The sequence below is a fragment of the Procambarus clarkii genome, chromosome 13, assembly GCF_040958095.1.
Source record: "Procambarus clarkii isolate CNS0578487 chromosome 13, FALCON_Pclarkii_2.0, whole genome shotgun sequence".
NCBI classification, from domain to species: Eukaryota; Metazoa; Arthropoda; class Malacostraca; order Decapoda; family Cambaridae; genus Procambarus; species Procambarus clarkii.
Window position 1 is genome coordinate 35,021,543 of NC_091162.1, and position 22,338 is coordinate 35,043,880.

A 22,338-nucleotide genomic window follows, 5' to 3' on the forward strand; every position below is an offset into this window, starting at 1 on the left:
GTCCCTCCCAGAGGAGTAGAAACACCCCAGCGGGGACCAACGGGGCCTGAGGCCCCACACGTGAGCCCCACCCCAGCCCCGGGAACCCACCCCGCAGGCCCCGGGGCCGAGCTGTCCCCTCAAAGCCCCAGCGTCAAGAAAAACCCCGGGGCAGCCGTGAAAAACACGAAGGAAGGGAGCCCACTAGGCTCTGGAACTTGAACCGAAACCGGAGGATAGGCGAGGGGCGAGACGAAGACCCCAAGCTCATCCCCAGCCAGCACAATGAGACGAGGACAAGACAGAGAATCCAAGGAACATGGAAAAACCAGGCCCGGCACAGCAAGACCGGCAAGGAAGGAGAGCCCCAGAGGGAGCACGGAAGGGCCGAACATAACGCCACAACCAACCCTGACACGCAGCTGCAGTACCAAAACCGCAGCAAAACGTCACCACACTCCCCGAGGAAGCGACAGAGAAGATAGATAAATCATACACGAGTGGCACACAAGGGGACACAGGTGGCAACCGAGCACCCAACTGAGCCACAGGGACGGTAGAAGAAACGTGTGCAGTGTAACAGGCAATCAAAGGAACACATTAGGCAGCCCAACATGGGCTGACCCCACACACAGCCCCAAGAGCAGAGATGAGTGCCCCCAAGAAGCACAGAATCCGCCCGACAGGGAAACGACAGGGGAGAGGTGGAAACAAAGAGCCAGAACCCAACCTGCAAGCACAAGGAGGCGAACACAAAACCTCCGATACAGGAAAACGTACTACCAAACAGGCACCCCCACCGTTGCACTGCGGAACAAGGTGGAGGCGGGGCCCCGAACTCAAGCAAGGTTAGACAAGCATAGGAAAGGGGCAGGAGTACAGGCAGGAACCGCCTCGAAAGAGACAAAAGGCCACCCGCAGACACCCGTGAACCGAGGAAAGAATCAGGTGGAGAGAACAAGAGCTGCCCAGTATGGGCTAATAGCCCTGCAGTAGGCACCTCGGGTGATACGGTCCAAGTTCTCAAGGATGTATGTACACCCAATCCTACTCCCAAAAACAAAAACAGCATCAGGACGAAGGAGACGCCAAAACCACACCAACTCACCTGCAGAACATAGGCTCTGAAGGGCCATGACGCAAGCGTTCGAGTCCGTATCCGCCGGAGGCGGCCAGTGCGCCCATGCTGGAGAGGAGGGGTGCAGCGAAGGAGGCTCCCCACCCCTAGAACGCAGGGAAAAAACTCATGATTTCCCCACAGCGGCACCCCAGAACACCCCCAAAGCAACGGGGCATGGATTGGATTAAGAAACGAGGGAGAGGCGAAGCCCCCCGAGAGAAATGGAAGCAGAACACGTGTGCACACCGCCCGGAACCAAAACAAACTCCCACGGCGCATGCACAGGACGCGAAAGAAAGTAGCCCAACCAGGCGCGAAGTAGCCCAACCAGGCACGAAGTAGCCCAACCAGGCGAGAAGTAGCCCAACAAGGCGAGAAGTAGCCCAACAAGGCGAGAAGTAGCCCAACAAGGCGAGAAGTAGCCCAACAAGGCGAGAAGTAGCCCAAACGGCGACAAAGGAGCCCAAATGACGACAAAGGAGCCCAAACGGCGACAAAGGAGCCCAAACGGCTACCAAGGAGCCCAAACGGCTATAAAGGAGCCCAAACGGCTACAAAGGAGCCCAAACGGCTACAAAGGAGCCCAAACGGCTACAAAGAGCCCAAACGGCCACAAGAAGCCCAACCTGTCCAGAACAAAAGGAAGTGTGGAGGCAAACTCCGGGACACGCAGGAGGTAAGCCGCAAAGGCCAACCGCACCGCAGGCGAAGAGATGCGGTTAGCTGAAAACCTCCTGAAGACGGAACCGAAGAAACCACAGGGACACTGAACCGAACCCGGGGAGGAGCAGAACCCAAGCCCAAATTGTACACAGAAGGGGGAAAGAAAACCCCACTCCTCGCAACAGTAAGCCCCGCTCAGAAGGACGGAAATCCAGGCGGGGTGCAATGGAACCCAAGGCCCCCAAGGCTGCTCCTCCCCAACCCCAGGAGCCTCGGCACCAGGTCCCGGGGCCAAGTCGACCTCCAAAGCCCAGACCCCACAAGAAAAGGCCGGGGCAGCCGAGAGAGCTGAAAGAGAAGGGGCCCACTGGTCAGACCCCGGAGCATCGGCCGGAGGAACAGACTCGAATGCCTCCGCAGCTACCCCGGACGGGGCAACCCCTGAAACTGCCCAAGTCTCAGAACCTCTAACCCCGCCCCGACCCCGAAGCCTGCAGATGCGTAGGGGCCGGAAGCAGGAGGGGGAAAAACAAGGGGGGGTGTGGAAGAACCAAGGCCGAAGCGACCTAAACCCCCAAGTCAGGGTCCCTACACAAGCGGGGCAGCATCGAGGCGTCCGGCGAAGCGACAAACCAGAGCGCGTTGCAACATCCTACCCTGCAACGCGCGAGCTGCCTGCACCCACGGGAATTCATCAGCAGACTGGGTGAATGGAGTCACGAACAATCAACAAAGCTTGCAGGACTCAGGGTTCAATGTGTCACCGACCCAACAGGCAGCATGCTGGAGGCAAAAACAAGGAGAGTCACCCTGAGACAAAGTGACAGAGTAACCCTCAACTCGCACAAAGCGAGAGGGGACGCAAGGGTCTCCACTATCGGACCCGAGAGCCCCCGGGGGGTTTCCCAGGGCCCCTAGACTGGGTCTGCTAAGGGTTATCTCAGGCAGGGCACTGCTAACCGACGCCCCAAACTACCAAGCAAACTGCTAAAGCTGAACCCACGGAACGTGTCCACTGGCGAGGGCGAAGCAGGGGGTACCACCACACAAACGAACCTAATATAAGGGGCGGGGGGAACACAAGGCAGACCCCCCTACCAGGCAAAAACAAATATAAAAGAAAAACCACACAAGTGGACAACGTACCCCACTTGTCCACACAAGTGGACAACGAGGGAACAGAGCCGGCCGCTGTCATAGGTGAAAACTAGCTACGCAGTACCCTGTGCCCCACCAGTGCTATAACTACCACTTACCCCAAGGTAAACAAGGGAGTAAAACCCCCAAACACTCGGGGCGGCCAAACGCCAAGCAGCGAAAAGCCAACAGAGGTAGACCCAAGGTGACTTGTGGAAGGCAACCCCAAGCCCCAAGGGCGGTACTTACAGGGCACTCGGGGAAGGTGACCCTAAGCACATGCAGCCCGAGTACCTGAGAATACTACTCCCAGCTCACACGACCACCGTAAGAGCAGCACTGCAAACAAGTCACAGCACTGAGACAAGACTGGAGCTGGAGCCACACTGTGCATTATCCCATCAGCCGAGAAACTGATGCAAGGATCGCCGGCGCGTGGGTCTGGGGCTCCCCCTTCCCCCTCCCGGGGAGGGGGGAGCTGCGCAGACATGCGGCTCGTGTGACGTCATGCTTGTTAGTTCGTTTTCCTGGGGGAGTTCTGTCCACTCGTTTGTCGATTTTTGTTGTTAACCAGAATAGGGGTTTGTTTTGTGGCGCTTACCTTTCTGGGTGCCTGTCCCGGTCGATGGCAGATATAGAATGCTTCAAATCACATGTGCATTTCTATGGGCCATTGCTCCCCGTGCCTCTCTGAGGAGGCCAGGTTCTGGCTCGTGGTCCCCGGTAGGCCTAGCTAGAACTCCACCCACATCGACTGATGCAAAATAGTTAGGGTATCCATATCAGCCATGGATAGCTCCGGGGAGCCGTAGGGGCTCCCCCCAGAAATAGAACCAAACTCAAACGAAGAAGGGTCCATTATTGAGGCACAATCTGGGTCATACAGAAGATATGCCACAATGGCCTCCCAAGCCTCCTTAAGTGGGATGCTTCAAGTCGAAAACTTCTGGAAGGAAAGGACCAAAGAACCCAAGAGAACCTGGGGAAGAGCAGAACCCATATCAAATTCGTACAGGGAGTGGGGTAAGAAAACCTCTCTCACTGCAACAACAAACCCTGCACCGAGGGTACCAACACCCAATCGGGGTCAAACGGGGCCCAAGCCCCCCCCCCCCCTACTTCAACTCCTCCCTATCCCCGGGATCCTCCATGCCAGGACCCAGGGCAGAGCCGTCCTCCAAACCCTCCGGAGGAATACCCTCCGCCCCTAAAGAAAAGGCAGACTCCACTGATAAAGCTGGGAAAAAGGGGACCCTCTGGTCAGACCCCGATGCCCCGACTGGAGGAGCAGGCTCGAATGCCTCCATCACCGAACTGGATGATGCAGCCACCAAGACTGTCCGAGTGTCAACACCATCTAAACCCTGCCTAAACTTCGAAACCCTCAGACGTTTGGGAGTTGGGGGGGGGGGGGGTGGCGGGCGGGCAGTAGCAGGACAAATGACAGCAGGGTAAGGACGAGGGAGCAAGGATGAAACCAAAGTTGAAGCAACTATTGCCCCCCAAGTTCAGGTCCCTATAACCAAAGTGGGGCAGCCGCGGGGCATCCGGAAAATCAACCAACCTAGCGCGTTGCAGCAACCTAAAACTTGCATAGAATGCTGACATTGCCGGCACCCAATTATCAGTATCAGTGGACTGAGTAAATTGGAGCCCCAGCAGGGAACACCACTCGCAGGACTCTGGGTCAAAAGTGTCATCGACCCAACAGGCAGCATGGAGGCAAAACCGGTAAATGTCACCCTGAGACAAGGGAACAGAGCAACCTTCGAACTCACACAAGGCGAGATGGGACCAAGAGGACACATCCAATAGACTAATAAGTCCCAATGGAGCTTTCCACGGCCCTTAGGCTGACTGCTAAGGGAAGCCCAGGCAAGGTACTGCTAACTGGTTGGCCCAAACTACTAAAAGAACAATTAAAGCTGAACCCCTGCGACGTGTACAGTCACTAAGACCTAGTGGGGGACCACCAGAGTAACAGGATGGACAATGACCAAGGGGCAGACTCCCTTCCCCCCCCCCCCCACTAGGCAACAAACAAAAAGAAAAAGAAAACCCCACATAAGAACAATGTCTCCAGGAGGAACATAACCGGCTGCTGTGATAATAGGTGACAAGCTGCACAGTACCTTGCACCCCTCCAGCGACGATACTACCTCCTACCCAAGGTCAAACAGCAGCTATGAAAACCCCAGCTGACCCCAAGGGCGGGCAATCACCGAGCAGCAAAAGATCCCTATGGAGGTAGTCCATGGACCACTTGTGGAAGATAACCCCAAGCCGCAAGAACAGTACTTACAGGGCACCTAGGAAATAGGGCGCTAGGTGCATGCAGCCCAAGTACTCCGTGAATTACTCCTGGCTCGCACATCACTACACAGTAGAGCACCGCAAATGCACAGCACTGCACAGAGTCAGGAGCCAAAGTTGAAAGATCGCCACTTAACACATCAGCTTGAGAACTGGGGTTGGATGGCCGGCATGGGTCCTTTCTCCCCAGTTGCACAGACAGTGGTGCGGCGGCAGATGTGACGTCATGCTAGTTGGCTTGTTTTCGGATTGGGAAGTTCTACTTGATAGTTCGGCTTTTGGTAACAATTTTGAAACAGGTGGAGTTTATTTTGGGATGCCTCCCTTTTTGGGTCCCTAGCCCGGTCGATGGCAGACATGGAATGCTTCCAACCACAGGGAGCGTTTCTATAGGCCATTGCTCCTCGTGCCTCTTTGAGGAGGGCTAGGTTCTGCTCATGGTCCCCGGTATGTATAAGAACTCTAATCAGTTGCAGGATGAGATTTACACTCATGGTGTCCTATCTTCCCAGTACTCCACCATACGGCACTTTGAAACTACTGACAGTTTGGGCATCCAGCATCTACTCATTTAACTTGTTCCAACTGTCTACTACTCTGTTTGCAAAAAGACAACTCTCAAATGCAGGCGATGAGTCACAATAACGTGGCTGAAGTATGTTGACCAGACCACACACTAGAAGTTGAAGGGACGACGACGTTTCTGTCCGTCCTGGACCATTCTCAAGTCGATTGTTCTCACAATCGACTTGAGAATGGTCCAGGACGGACCGAAACGTCGTCGTCCCTTCAACTTCTAGTGTGTGGTCTGGTCAACTCTCAAATGTTTTTTTTCAGCAGCGTTGCTTTAAAGATGTAGGTTTTGAATTCTTTGTTAATTTTGTTAATTATTGTTACTATTTTGTACATAGTGATCATATCACTTCTTTTCTTCTCTCTTCTAACTTTGGTATATTTAACACATCTAGTTTCTCCACATAGCTTTTTCTAGGGGAAGCCCTTTGTGGGTTCCTGAAGCTACTATATACTAATATGGTGCCATCTACTAAGTCGCATCAGCAGCAGAGTTCTATAGGCTTACCGGAGACCAGCGCCAAAACCTGGTCCCCCTCAGAGAGGCACAGGAAGCAGTGACATTCATTTTCACCACTGTAAGGGCACGTGCTTGAAAGCCATACTCTAGAGTAGGAACTCACGAAATCCGTCGTTACTTCCTTACTTAAGGTATAGATATGCCACTTTAAAGCAGGGATGTAGAACCAATGTGCATTCGTAAATACTTCAACCACAAGAGTACCCACATTGGGACAGTACCATATTTTTGAATTGGCGGGACTCAACACTTAAGGTGCGTGCATTACATTCATTAAAACACAGGAAATGGGACAATACACTAACAAGAAATAATTTCTCACTCACCTGATTAACCTAAATGTTCCAGCCACAGATTTAATTGAGGCCAATAACCTCACACAGTGAGGTGAGTACCTCACGAGCTCACACCACAGCCTGTGTGTGTGTGGAGTCTCATCCCTCTCTCCTTCATGGAGTCCAGGGATGCTCCTCTCACAAAAATGTGCAGGAAAATTTTACACACACAGGAGCAGGCTGTGGTGTGTAAAGCCATTATGAGCCATTGCTCCCTACACCTCGACTGATGACTCCAAGTAATGTGGCACTTAAACAGTATGCTAGTTTCAGGGAGCTAATAGAAATAATCCTTGTATACAATTTCATTTTTTATATATTCTATCTATTTGTTCCACCCTAACAATTTAATTTTACAATTTACAATTTTTTACAATTTACTTTTAACAATTTAACTAACAAGCACTAAGATAGAGCGGTAGCTGTATCCTACTTGCAAGGAGCAGTTGTAACACTATAAAATACAATGTTTGAAAAGAGTAATATTAAGAATAACTCTATATTTAAAGTTTAAACAGTTTTACAGTAATCAGGATATCATACCATAAAAGCAATTACTTCTGGAGGATCAATGTGTGCCTTCATCTTCTTCCAGTTAAATGATGCTCTGGCCCGGTACTGGCTAAGCGGGCCCTCGGGTAAATCTGGGATGAGTTCATTCAAATCTGTCCCTTCTTCAGCACCTGCTGAATACATCACTGATCCCTCCATTATGACCAAGTTACCTGAAATAAAATTTTAGAACATTGTAATTGTAAGTAAATCTGGCAATGTTCAATGGTACAGCACAGTGCCAAGTTAGGGTTCAACTCTCACTGACTCCTACTATTAAAATTCATAAGACTTTAATCTCTGGGCAGCGCTGCTGCTAATAGCCAACAACACTGCTGTAAGAAAAAAACCCTCTAAGATTATTAAAATATGTTCTCTGATCACAGGAAAAATAATAAAACAATCATAGATAACATATTTTGGCCGCAATAAGGTGAGGAAATCTGGCAAAATTGAGGCGCTGACAGAGTAGACGTCTTGGTCGGTCTCCTCCACCCGAGCTGTGAGGCAGGAGTTGCCACAAAGATATTTGTAATTATTTCAATGTCTTTGAATTTTTCTCTGTTTTTTGCAGTAATATTATTCAATAGCCTGTAGTGTGATATATTTGTATAATAAAACAAGTGAACCATCGCTATACTCAAAAGCATGGTGTGCATTTTAGTCATTCAATTACTATATTCATAAAATATAAAGCAAATATGTTTTCTGTTATTACACTATATGCACATGTTATATATAAATATCTACATGTTTTGTTCACCATAGGGAACCACTAAGCTGGTATGGTGCATCTAAATAGCATAGTGGCCACCAACACCAGTCAGGTGACACTGCTACTACCTCCCTCACCAACATTCCTCCTACCACCATACTGTTTGTACTGTTATTGCACTATACACACACATTATATTTATAAGTATCTACATGTTTTGTTCAACATAACTGTACAATTAAGCTGGTATGATGATCAAAAAGCATAACCGCCACCATACACTGCATGACAAGTCATACGGCAGCTAGCGGATGATGACACCTCACTCACCAAAATGGCTCCTCCCAGCATACTGTTTGTGCTGTTATTTCACTATATACACACACGTAAAATATAAGTATCTACATTTGTGTTCACCACAACAAACTACTAAGCTGGTATGGTGAATCCAAACAATAACAGTGGCTGCCACACAGTCAGCTGATGATGCCACCTCCCTCCCTCATCTACTCACTGGGGAGTAGAAGAATTCCCAGAACCCAAATTATACCTGGAGTCTCTCCAGGTATGCTCCAGGTAAAACTCCTCCTCCCACCATACCTGGTTGATACCTCATTGATGGGGTTCTTGGAGTTCTTCTACTCCCCAAGCCCAGTCCAAGGCCAGGCTTGACATGTGAGAGTTTGGTCCACCAGGCAGTTGCTTGGAGCGGCCCCATAGGCCCACATACCCACCACAGCCTGGTTGGTCCGGCACTCCTTGGAGGAAACAATCTAGTTTCCTCTTGAAGATGTCCACTGTTGTTCCGGCAATATTTCTTATGCTCACTGGGAGGGTGTTGAACAACCGTGGACCTCTGATGTTTATACAGTGTTCTCTGATTGTGCCTATGGCACCTCTGCTCTTCACTGGTTCTATTCTGCATTTTCGTCCATATAGTTCACTCCAGTACATCGTTATTTTACTGTGTAGATTTGGGATTTGGCCCTCCAGTATTTTCCATGTATATATATTTTTTGGTATCTCTCTCACCTCCTTTCTAGTGAGTACATTTGGAGGGCTTTGAGACGATCCCCATGACAAGTCTTCGATGATCTCGAAGATCACACGAAGATCACACACACACCATACTATCCACATCGATAATTCTCACCACAATGCTGCTATTATCAGAATCCTGATCATTAAATCCTGTAAATTAATAATTTTCCACGACTTTATTTGTAAAGGATCATGAGAAGTATTTTCAAGATTCGTAAATGGACCAAACAATAGCAGTTTACTGTGGCTAGCGCTGTGAGCATCTTGAACAGCATTGTGTTCACTGATATCTGAACATTGTACACAATCTTTATCACAGTCAGGCTCTTCTGTAATACTGTCATAGCTAAATAATAGCAGTTACATATATATTTTGACATTTTTAGAAGATGCTGTGGTCACAAGCTGAACAGCAGTGCTGTTAGCTCATGCTGTGTATCCCAGCCTTGGTTGCTTACTCAGTACTGAGGCCCTCACACCTGGGAATTGTGCCCCACGATTTTTTTTTTTTTATAAATGGGGTCTGTTTGCTAGAGCTCTGAGGAAGCTGATGTGAACCCCGTATAGTTGCAGGAATTTTAAATATATATATATACGATGTGTGTTGTGCAGGCAGTTAGACCAAAACTGTATATATATACAATACAATTTGTGCTGTTAAAGGGTTAAAGTTACAATTAACCCATGACTGCTTCTTCAGTGTTCCTAAACTAATGAAAGTATTGTACTAAAGAGCAATATTAACTACTGTACTTTTCATTCTTGAAGTATCTGATCCAAGTATTTTAACCCCTGTACTGCACTGCATTATAATATGACAAATTTGTGGTGTGCCAAAAATAAGTTACTGTACAGTGGTACCTCAGTTTTCATATTTAATCTGTTACCAGAGACGGCATGAAAACTGAAAAAAAAGAAAACCAACACGCATTTCCTCCCCCCCCCCCCAAATATATTAACAAATATATTTTTTCCATTCCACACTCCCAAATATATTAACTAAAAAATACATTTTATACAGAATAATACTCTTAGGCAGCTTACCTTTATTAATTTAAGGACCATTGTTGGCATGTGGAAAACAGTGAGGAAGGGGGGAAGGAGGAGGAGAGGTGTTGGTGATTGGAAGGGGAGTCCCTTTCCATTATTATAGCAGCAGTGATGACATTTCTGTGGTACTCTCTCTCTCTCTTACATTTTGCAGGCATCCCACTAGGACCTGGTTGTGGCTCACTGCTTGCTTGTCTTACTAAGAATCTGTCTAGACACTTGTCTTCCCTACGTTTTAACTCTTGTCTATAGTGAGACATCACATTATCTCACTATATATGTTTTTTTCTCTATCGTCAATCCTCAACTATTTTCTTCGTTTCAACATTACCTCTGACTTTCTTGGAACCCATGGCATGATATATAATAAGAATTTTTATGTTCAGAAACAAAAAAAAACAGCGTTGAATGTAATGAAACGCCATTTTCTGGGTGAGTCCCGGAGGCTTCCCGGAGCTATCCAGGCTGATATGGATATCCCTAACTTTGGCATCAGTCGATATCGGTGGAGTTCTAGGCCTACTGGGGACCACGAGCCAGAACCTGGCCCCCTCAGAGAGGCACGGGGAGCAATGGCCCATAGAATGCACATGTGATTTTGGAGCATTTTATATCTGCCATTGACTGGGACAGGCACCTAGAGAGGTAAGCGCCACAAAACAAACCCCTATTCTGGTTAAAAACAACAAAAATAGACAAACGAGTGGACAGAACTCCCCAATTGAAAATGAGTGGACAGAACTCCCCAATTGAAAATGAGTGGACAGAACTCCCCAACTGAAAACGAGCAAACAAGCACGACGTCACACTAGACGAGCCGCACCGCATGTCTGTGCAGCTCCCCCACTCCCTGGGAGGGGGAAGGGGAGCCCCAGACCACTGTGCCGGCAATCCAACTTGCAGTTCCGAGGCTGGATATCAAAATATGCGAAAAAAAACACCTACCGGAGGGAGAGAGGGTTGCCGGGGAGTCTCTGGGGGTTGCCGGGGAGTCTCCGGGACTCGCCCAGAAATTGGCGTTTCATTACATTCAACACTGGTTTTCTGGGCCTCACCAAAGACAAAATAAAGAAGGGGGACGTACCCGGGAGGCGGTCGGTGCTCCACCTCAACTCGAAGTTGATACAGGCTGCAGCCACAAACAAAGGCGAAAATAGAAACGAGAAAACACCAGCCAAAGACCAGGACGGCACAGGCGATGCACGAGCAGGCTGGAAGCAAACAACGCCCAAGCGACACAGGCCCGACTAGGCCCAGGAACGGTAACGAGGTAGCATGCAGCCAAGACCCTGCTCGACCGCTAAAAACCCCGTGCCCTAATGTAGGCCCAGGACATGTGGCCAAAGATGGCAGCAAGAGCAGCAAACTTACAAACGTCAAGGTTACAGGGAGAAACCGCAGGCTGGCTAGACTTAATAACCCAGTGATGACTGAAGAGACCTGTACTCGCGAACAGGGAAGAAGAGAAACCAGATCAACTCAAAGTGCGTTCAAGGACACACAAGCCGTGGTGCGCAAATAATGGTGGAGGGTTGCAACCAGACAATACAAGATGCACCCCTGGCTCAACCAACCAAGCATCAACAACACACGGACCCCTTCGGAAAGCAGCAGACTCATTCCTCGCCAGAAAAGAACGAGACGGCTGCAAACAAACAAGAAAGTTTTGGAAAACAAACCTGAAACGAAGGGGCCACAACAAACAGAGGCGAAGACACAAATGAGAGCACAGAGGTCAAAGACCAGGACAGCGCAGGTGACACATGAGCAGGCCGAAGGCAAATAATGCCCAAGAAAGCCCGTGCAATGGTGCAGAAGGAATAGCAAAACCGAAAGCAAACCACAGCGGCTCTGCCAGCGTCGCATGAGACAAGGCAACAGTGTGCGTCAAGCCAACAGTCCCAAACCCCCACGAGAGAAGAACAAGACCACGTCAACAAAAACCGCAGGATACCTAAGACAAAGAAAAGGAAGGACCGCCAGCAAAACCCCATACCGCCGCCGAGGCGAAGCACACAGGTGGGACACCATATCAGCAAAGCCACCTGACCACCAAGATAGTGAGAGACTCGAGTCAAAAGCACCAGACTGGAAGACTCGAGGAGAAGATCGAACCATCCCCGATATGGACCCCGATATTTCCCCCATCCCCAGGGGAAAACCCCTGGGATCAGACACCGAGCAAGCAGTGACCAAAACCAAGGCTAGCAAGGAACCAGAAGGAATGTCCGCCAGGGTACCAGGAACCCAAACCCGGCGAGCCGGGAAAGAACCAACCCGGGTGAGCAGATACGTCTCGTCTGGGAGGAACCCCCCCGGGATCCCGAAAGGACCAACAAGGCCAAAAACGGATTACAACGAGAAGCCGCCGCTTGCCGAAAGAGACGAGCCGTAGACTCTGCAAACAGCAAGGACAAATTCAGCGACGAAAATCAAAGAGCTAGTACCCAGGCAAGCACCACGAGCCGACACGCGAAATGTGAAGCAAAAAACAGTTACACCTCAACATGCAGGAGCAGTGTAAACAGCACCAGCAGGGCAGAACAATGCATGTGAAGCAGAGTACCAGATAAGGAGTACTAACCAGGATGTGTACCACACCAAGGCAAAATGTACTGTCCGGCAAAAGAACACAAGGGAAAGACTGTAGCCAGGGCCGTAAATCCAGCTCACTCACAACAAATAGGAACAGGAGTGGCAGGAGTGGGTGAATGGAACCTACAGCCACCAGCAGACATTGTAACACAGAAGCTGGTGGGGACATACAAGAAGATGAAAGAACCAAAGTCCCGCAAATGAACAGCTGGGCTGTCCAAGTGCAGGGAACTGAACATGTACACAGTCCAACCTAGCACCAACACCAGTATAACCAATAAGCACATACTAAGACACACAACAATGTGTAGTATACTGAACGCAACGAAAACGGAATGTACACGATGAAGTAAATATACAGACACACTCCAATGTATACAGAGTGCAGCCAAGCATGGAACTATGGCCAAGGAAGGAGTGACCAGAAGCAAGGACTGAGTCAAGGAATGAGTGTCCAGAGAGCTTTGACTGAGGCAAGGAATGAGTGCCCAGCAAGGAATGAGCATCAAGAAAGCAAAGACTGAGTCAAGGTAGGAGTGTCCAACTGATGTTCCATGGAACCCTTCCTCACAATCAGGTCTTAACCTGGGACTGAGGAGCATTGATAGAAGCACATAGGAAGGCCAGGTTAAGATGCACACAAAATGGCCAGTCAACCCACTACAAACAACACTCATCCAAAAACCGAGAACCAGCGCCCGGCTGACAGTGTCACCAGACTGTATACTCTTGCCTGCAAAGCATAGACACCATCGTGTCACGACACAGCTGGGCCATGTAACATTCCGGGAACAACACTTGAGGATCATGTCCAGAGATGCGTGAACCAGTGAAGATGAGGTGTAGAATAAAGGTGGAGGAGGAGGAGTCACTCCAAGCCACCCCACACCCATAAAAGCAAAGAAAGCACTAAGTATCCTCCCCCACATGTAAAATCCAGAACTTCCCCAGTATCCAGGGGCTACGACTGGAAAGAAGATGAATGAGAGCGGCGTAGAACCTGCGAAAAAGGACGAGGAAAACAAACACATGTTTACACGGCACAGAAACCAAAACACCCGTGGCGCATGCGCCTGAGGACCGAGCTGCAACACCCAACCCTCGGGAAGGATGCCTACAAGGTGTACTAAACGAACATTAGGAATGTTGAGACAGAGATGTACGATGTAATGAGAAAAGAAGGAGATAATATCAAAAAACGATAAGAAGGATGGAAGAGGACCAATGAGTCCGAGAAAGGCCTGGAGGTAAGCCTCACCGGCAGACATCAGACGTTCCAATAATACTGGAAGAAAAGAAGATCTTCCCAAACCTTTGAGACCCTTGAGAAGCAAGCACAAAAGCACGGAGGCTCACAGGGGCCCAGTGGCATTCGCGACCAATGGTCATGCAGGATCCCGAGACGATGAGAAAATGATGACATGGCGGAGAAGAATACATGTCCTAGAAAAGAAGGGTGAGAAAGGGGTAAAATCACCCACATGATGGATGGAACCAACGGAGCCAAGGAACGCAGAACCAAACCCGAGGAGGGGACGACGCCCTACAAACTCATACGCAGAGGGTGGAAAGGAAAACCCAATTCCTTGTAACTGAAAGCCCCACCCAGAGGTTTGGAAAACCCAGGCACGGTCCAACGACGCCCAAGGCCCCATGCCAGCCTCTCCACGTCAGACCCCAAGGGGCGAGTTGTCCTTCCAAGCCCCGGCCACACAAGAAAGAGCCAGGGCGGCTGAAAGAGCAGGTAGAGAATGGGCCCACTGGTCAGACCGCGGAGCTACAGCTGGAGAAACGGACTCGAATGCCTCCGTAGCCAATCCGGAAGAAACAACTCCCGAAATTGCCAGTCTCAGAAATCTCTAAACCCTATCCGAACCTCGGAGTCCGCAGACACTTAGGATCCAGAAGCAAGGGGAGAAGGACTGAATGAACCACAGCAGGGAAAAAACGAGTGGGCATGGACGGAACCAAGGCCGAAGTGACCAACACCCCCAAGTCCGGGTCCCTATAAACAAAACGGGGCAGCCTCGGGGCATCTGGGGAAGTAACAAACGAGTGCGCTGCAACAACCTGAACCTACCTTGCAATACGCGAGTCGCCTGCACCCAAATAATATCAAATTGGTGAACTGAGTAACAAACAAGCAACAAGCTCACAGGAGTCCAGGTCGAATGTGTCACCGACCCATCAGGCAACATAATGATGACGGAGGCAAAAGCAATGAGTGTCGCCCTGAGACAAGAGGACAGAGCAACCCTCCATCTCTCAAAAAGCGAGAGAACTCAAGGGTTACATCCAGTGGACCCGAGTGCCCCGTAAGATTTCCCAGGGCCCCTAGACTGGGTCTGCTAAGGGTTTATCCAGGCAGGGTACTGCTAACCAGCACCCAAGTGACCTATCAACACACTACTAATGCTGAAGCCCCAGGACGTGTCTACTCACGAGGGTGAAGCAGGCAGTACCACCAAACACAAACAACCCTACAAACCTTCCAACAACCCAACAAACCTTCAAAAAAAAAAAAATAACACATATGCCAGGACACACTTGCATTAGGAAACATTGCACCTGACTCACGAAGGGAGTCCTTGCCAGTGCTGGGTGCTGGTCCTATAGGCCTACTGTGAAACCATACCAAAAACGTTTGAATTTTAGTTTGTTTCTTCATTGTGAGCTGCTTCATTATAATATCTTTCATGGCCTTTAGGTGTCGATAATAATCCGTGATGGAGGGAATCACCATCCTCCACACCACCCACACCATCTCCCACACCACTCACACCACCCACACCATCCTCCACACGACCCACACCATCCCCCACACGACCCACACCATCCCCCACACGACCCACACCATCCCCCCACACCATCCCCCACACGATCCACACCATCCCCCACACCATCCTCCACACCACCCACACCATGCACAACACCACCCACACCATGCCCCACACCACCCACACCATCCCCCACACGACCCACACCATCCCCCACACCACCCACACCATCCCAACACCACCCACACCATTCTCCACAACACCCACACCATCCCCCACACCACCCACACCATCCCCCACACCACCCACACCATCCCCCACACCACCCACACCATCCCTCACACCACCCACACCATCCCCCACACCACCCACACCATCCCCCACACCACCCACACCATCCCTCACACCACCCACACCATCCCCCACACCATTCCCCACTCCATCCCCTACACCATCCCCTAACCACCCACACCTTCCCCCACACCACCCACACCATGTGGGAACCGACCTGTGAGATTTATATTTATTTAATTTATATGAATTTATATTTACGTTAATTTATATACTTCGATAGCAATTTGTATGATGTTAAGTGGACTGTATTTCTGCGATAATCTCATAATCTCACAAATCGATCCTCTACACATTAGGGGGGGTTTATATTAAATTTATATATATGCAGCCAATCAAACTACAGTATTAGACTACATACATTGAAGAGGTTCCTTATCTTATTGTACAGCAGGCCTTAGTTCACCAGGTATAACCAGGATGTAGACACCACATTTTCCCTCTTTCAGGTAGCTTCCATCACCCTGGTAACTGATGCACAAAGCATGCTTCCTCGTCTTGACCTGTCAAAAGGGCGCTAGGCTGTAAAGCCAGAATCCTAATATATGACAGCTATATCAGAGAAAACACTGTACATGGAACCATACAGACCTAGGCTTAATTACCTTTAGTATGAGGCGATCTCGTGCTCTAACCGGGCCACCCTACCTAATGACATTAATGGCCATAAATGATAGATAAATGGGTTTCGGTAGAACACTTAACTTGAATTTGTTGACAGCGTGTTGATGATGGTACACCTTTGGTTTCCATAACACTTCGTCCAAGTAAAATTAACAGGAGCCGAATTTGCTCCCGTGCCTCTGGTCTTAAACAATAACAATGGCTGACCACTCCCCACTACTGACGCTACTGGCCTACATTGTCCAGATGACAGTAAGTGATAGAAGGGTCACATTTACTCTATTTTAATTCTGATAATTAAGTTAATTTATATGAGATGTTTTTATGATGGTAAAGTCCAAAGACTAATGTATTTAAGAATAATTCCCACCATAATAGGTGGTGAATTTATAACAGTATGTGGAATGATATCCTGTTTTCTATAGACGGAATTTCCACTACAATTACATTTTCTATTGGTAACTTGTTTATACAATACAGCAGCAATTATTATCTGTTTGTATGATATTATTATATGGTGTCGGATTTTCCGACATAATTCCCCAGGGGCTGCTCACGGGTTGAAGTCCTATTTAGAACAGACGAACACCGATACTCCTCCTTCGAATTATTAGATTAATTTGATGTTAGTAGTTAGTAATCACACATTTGTGCGTCTGTTCGTACAGGACGGATGTCCCGTACTAGAGTTGCAGTGGTTAGAAGTCTAATGCGATTTCATTTCCCTGTTAACTCTTGAAAGGCTAAAATTCAAGCCTAATTACATATTATTTAACCCAGAAGACTGGATGTGATCAAGTACTACAGTCAAGTATGATTCAGGGACTGCAGTGAGATCAGTGACATTAGATATAACTTGAAGTTTGTTCAGGTAACTGGTCACTGATATATAAACACTGAGGCCCATGGAATAAATCTTGATTAAATAATAAATGTATCAAATCAGTCATCAGATTTATTGGGGTTTAATTTAGTTAATTGATTCAGAAGATTGAATAGCTCATCATTAAAGAAAAGTATGGTTCTGAGACTGCAGTGGGTTCAGTGACATTGGTCGCAGTGACTTGTAGCTGTTTTAGGCTACTGTTCACTGATCTGCCACTGAGGCCTCATGAACTCATCTTCAGCTTTAAATGATGATACTAACATCAACCTCTGTTGGTATAGTCAGCTGTAATCTCCTTAGTATAATGCTACTGGAGAAATATAATCAGCTGACAAATTTAGATTTCTATTGGTATTGTTTATCTGCAGCCATAGGTCTCCTCAAGCTTGATACTGGGCCTGAGAGTAATTTACCTCCTGCAGAGTTTAACATGGTTATGACCTGATATTTAGTAGGGCTACCGATGAATCGATGGCAATAGTCTGTCCCTACAAGGAGACCGAAGTCGTTGAGGTGATCAGACTTAATATTATCTGCCAATTTTATTCCTCTATTTCTCAGGAATTTGGTTGTTGCTCTCAGACCTTGAACTTGTAGGTCTACTGGTATTTTGTCCACCACAATGGCTTGTACTCGACAGACGTACCTGCCTAAGCGTACTGATGGTTGTACCACCTGGTAGACTTGAGGTCCTGCATCTGTTACAAACCCTGAGATATTGAATGACATCTGGGCTACAGGCCTTAATTGTAGTTCATCTGCCAGCCTTTTAGTGACATATGTTCTCTGGGATCCTTGGTCAAACAACCCACGGGTATGGACCTTGGCCCTCTTATTCAGGATGGTAATTTGGGCAGTAGGCAAAGTCGTATTACCTTTAGACTTTGCCGATTGGACACTCTTTGTTTGTTGCACCTTGCAGTACTGTACTGTGGTGGGAATGCTATCTTCCACCTTGGGGTTTGGAGACGTTGTTTTGGTGTCTCTGCACAATGCTGCATGGTGCTGACCTTTGTTACACCTATTACAGGTGTGTAATTGGGTATCACAGTCGTTGATGTTATGTTTCCTGAGGCACCTCGTGCAATGTTGCAAATCTTTGAGTCACTCAACACGGGCGTCACTATCAGGAAAATTAGAGCAGTGGTACATTGAATGTTTCTCATTGCAGATCAAACATGTTCCATAGCTTCCAGTACCCTTTGGTGTCACGTTCTTGGGTGACACAGTAACTATAGGCTTGGAGGGTCCCACTGCATATACGCCCACACTGCTACTGTTCCACTTTGGTGTTGAATTATATTGTCTAGATTGATTTGGAGTACCTTTGGTACTCTGTGGTTTACTATTATTGGTTTCTGAGGGTTTACTTGGTGGTTTTAATTTGTCATGTGTTCGTAATTTATGAACTACTGACTTTAAACCCTCAGATATTTCATTCATGGATAAGATACTTTTATTGTAATGAGCACTCATTTGTCTCAATATGTCCCTAGGTATTTTCTCCTGGACAATTATTTTCAAGACCCACTCAGCCCCGTTTGTATCTGCTGTCAGGCTGAGGGCATTGATCAATGATTCTACCTCCAGCTTGAAGACTTGGAGTGAATCAGCTGAAGCCTCCAGTGGGGGTAAATGCAACAGCTCATGAACTAAATGTGATGTTCTTACTTCTGGATCAGCATAATTATCCTTGAGGAGTTTTACTGCCAGATCATAGCCGTCATTAGTTAATCTCAGATGGGATACTACTGTTTTAGCCTCACCTGATAATTGGCCTTGCAAATAAGAGAATTTACTACTCTTTGGTAAAGATTGTTTTGAGTCTACAAGGTCAACGAATTTGTTCCAAAATTCGTCCCAATCTTCCTCATCTTTTCCTGAGAAAGTGGGTAAATTAATTGGAGGGAGTCGAGCTTCTGCTTGACTTGTATTAGATGCAACTGTTGTTGTTGTTGCTGTTGCCTTGTTCTGGGCAATTAATTTGACATAAGGCTGTAACGTGGCCTGAGTGTGATCTTCATAATTCGCAAGATCAACCATAATGTCGTCTATTTCTGTTTCTGATAAATTGGTGTCGGCAAGTTCAGCCACATATGTTGCTATTTGGCATTTGATTTGCTCAAATTTACCTGCAGCTGCTTGATAATAGATTTCCAGGTCAGCATAATCAACTTGAGATTGTTGTGACAAATCTTCACATTTCTTGATCTGTCTTGTTAAGTGGCCTTTAAGACCTGTAAGGGTTCTTCTCATTCTCCCTGCATTATCCATACTGGCTAGTTGGTGAAGCCTTGTGGGGCTTGTACTTGGGTCGCTCATAATACTGAACAAGTACTGATGGTAGCCTAGGGTAAAAGTCTGCACTCACTAGGCTGTAATCCTACCTCTACTAGAGGTTAGCACTTAAAATTAATACACATTATATATATATACAATCATACACACTAATGATTTGAGTGATAAACCAGTGTCATTGGAAGTACCTTTAGGTTAGCTCTTCTATATCACCCTAGGATGGAATAGACACTAATTAATCACTCAAAGGTGTAATGATCATAAGTAAATTATCATATATGCAACTCAACTCGAGTTGATAAAAATTACACCCAAAATAGGGTCTGGACCATTCATTAATGGTGTTAGGTTGTTCAATATAGTACCACTAGACTATGGTAATAATGGGACTAGGATGAACAATAAATAGTTCAACTAGTCAATGGTAATATCCTACCCTGTTGTGGGTTGGCAATTAGTAAATATTATATTGAGATCACTAGTGCACTATATATTAAATAATTCTCTATTTGGGAGAAATAATATACACAATTATTGATAATAGCCTCTTAATTAGCCTCTATGAAACTTCTAATATTATCTAGAAGTATTAAATATTATTAGTGACCTCGCGAAATAAAGTCCACAAAATTCGTAGATAATCTCTGGCGAAATTTAACACCACGAAATCTGTGAACAATCTTGCGAAACCACAGCCACTACTTTGGCTGGCTTCAATATTAGCGCTGTCATTTCACAGAATAACACGCCACCAAATCTGTGGGTGTGCATGAAACCGCTGACGAGGCTGATCTGAACTGAGGCACGTGAACTCGCTTGAGGCAACGCCGCCGTCTTTGACTGCTGGCCTTTGTTTAAATCACACTGCACTAGAATATTTAATGAATCCACTGGTTAACTGGTTCATCCGGTACTAAGATGACCAAATATGGGTTCATAGGACCAAATAATCCAGTTCGAAGGACCAAATAATGTGGGAACCGACCTGTGAGATTTATATTTATTTAATTTATATGAATTTATATTTACGTTAATTTATATACTTCGATAGCAATTTGTATGATGTTAAGTGGACTGTATTTCTGCGATAATCTCATAATCTCACAAATCGATCTTCTACACATTAGGGGGGTTTATATTAAATTTATATATATGCAGCCAATCAAACTACAGTATTAGACTACATACATTGAAGAGGTTCCTTATCTTATTGTACAGCAGGCCTTAGTTCACCAGGTATAACCAGGATGTAGACACCACATTTTCCCTCTTTCAGGTAGCTTCCATCACCCTGGTAACTGATGCACAAAGCATGCTTCCTCGTCTTGACCTGTCAAAAGGGCGCTGGCTGTAAAGCCAGAATCCTAATATATGACAGCTATATCAGAGAAAACACTGTACATGGAACCATACAGACCTAGGCTTAATTACCTTTAGTATGAGGCGATCTCGTGCTCTAACCGGGCCACCCTACCTAATGACATTAATGGCCATAAATGATAGATAAATGGGTTTCGGTAGAACACTTATCTTGAATTTGTTGACAGCGTGTTGATGATGGTACACCTTTGGTTTCCATAACACTTCGTCCAAGTAAAATTAACAGGAGCCGAATTTGCTCCCGTGCCTCTGGTCTTAAACAATAACAATGGCTGACCACTCCCCACTACTGACGCTACTGGCCTACATTGTCCAGATGACAGTAAGTGATAGAAGGGTCACATTTACTCTATTTTAATTCTGATAATTAAGTTAATTTATATGAGATGTTTTTATGATGGTAAAGTCCAAAGACTAATGTATTTAAGAATAATTCCCACCATAATAGGAGGTGAATTTATAACAGTATGTGGAATGATATCCCGTTTTCTATAGATGGAAATTCCACTACAATTACATTTTCTATGGGTAACTTGTTTATACAATACAGCAGCAAGTATTATCTGTCTGTATGATATTATTATATGGTGTCGGATTTTCCGACACACCATCACCCACACCATCCCCCACACCATTCCCCACTCCCTCCCCTACACCATCCCCAAACCACCCACACCATCCCCCACACCACCCACACCATTCCCCACACCACCCACACCATCCTCCACACCACCCACATCATCCCCCACACCATCCCTCACACCACCCACACCATTCCCCACACCACCCACACCATCCCCCACACCATTCTCCACACCACCCACACCATCCCCCACACCATTCCCCACACCACCCACACCATCCTCCACACCACCCACACCATCCCCCACACCACCCACACCATCCCCCACACCACCCACACCATCCCCCACACCATCCCTCACACCACCCACACCATTCTCCACACCACCCACACCATCCCCCACACCACTCACACCATCCCCCACACCATCCCTCACACCACCCACACCATTCTCCACACCACCCACACCATCACCCACACCATCCCCCACACCATCCCCCACACCACTCACACCATCCCCCACACCATTCTCCACACCACCCACACCATTCCCCACACCATCACCCACACCATCCCCCACACCACCCACACCATCCCCCACACCATCCCTCACACCACCCACACCATTCTCCACACCACCCACACCATCCCCCACACCACCCACACCATCCCCCACACCACTCACACCATCCCCCACACCATTCTCCACACCACCCACACCATTCCCCACACCACCCACACCATCACCCACACCATCCCCCACACCACCCACACCATCCCCCACACCATCCCCCACACCACCCACACCATCCCCCACACCACTCACACCATCCCCCACACCATTCT

General features: G+C 47.5%; 1 protein-coding gene across 1 annotated transcript in view; it reads right to left on the reverse strand.

The window, feature by feature from the left end:
• The window catches only part of LOC123753641 (peroxisomal acyl-coenzyme A oxidase 3-like), a 171,150-nt gene extending 163,786 nt beyond the window's left edge, over positions 1-7,364 (reverse strand). Inside the window, exon 1 of the mRNA XM_069324089.1 lies at positions 7,184-7,364. Coding sequence (XP_069180190.1) covers positions 7,184-7,351 — 168 coding nt within the window. The 5' untranslated portion in view covers positions 7,352-7,364. The remainder of the gene's footprint in view (positions 1-7,183) is intronic.
• Positions 7,365-22,338: the final 14,974 nt, after the last annotated feature.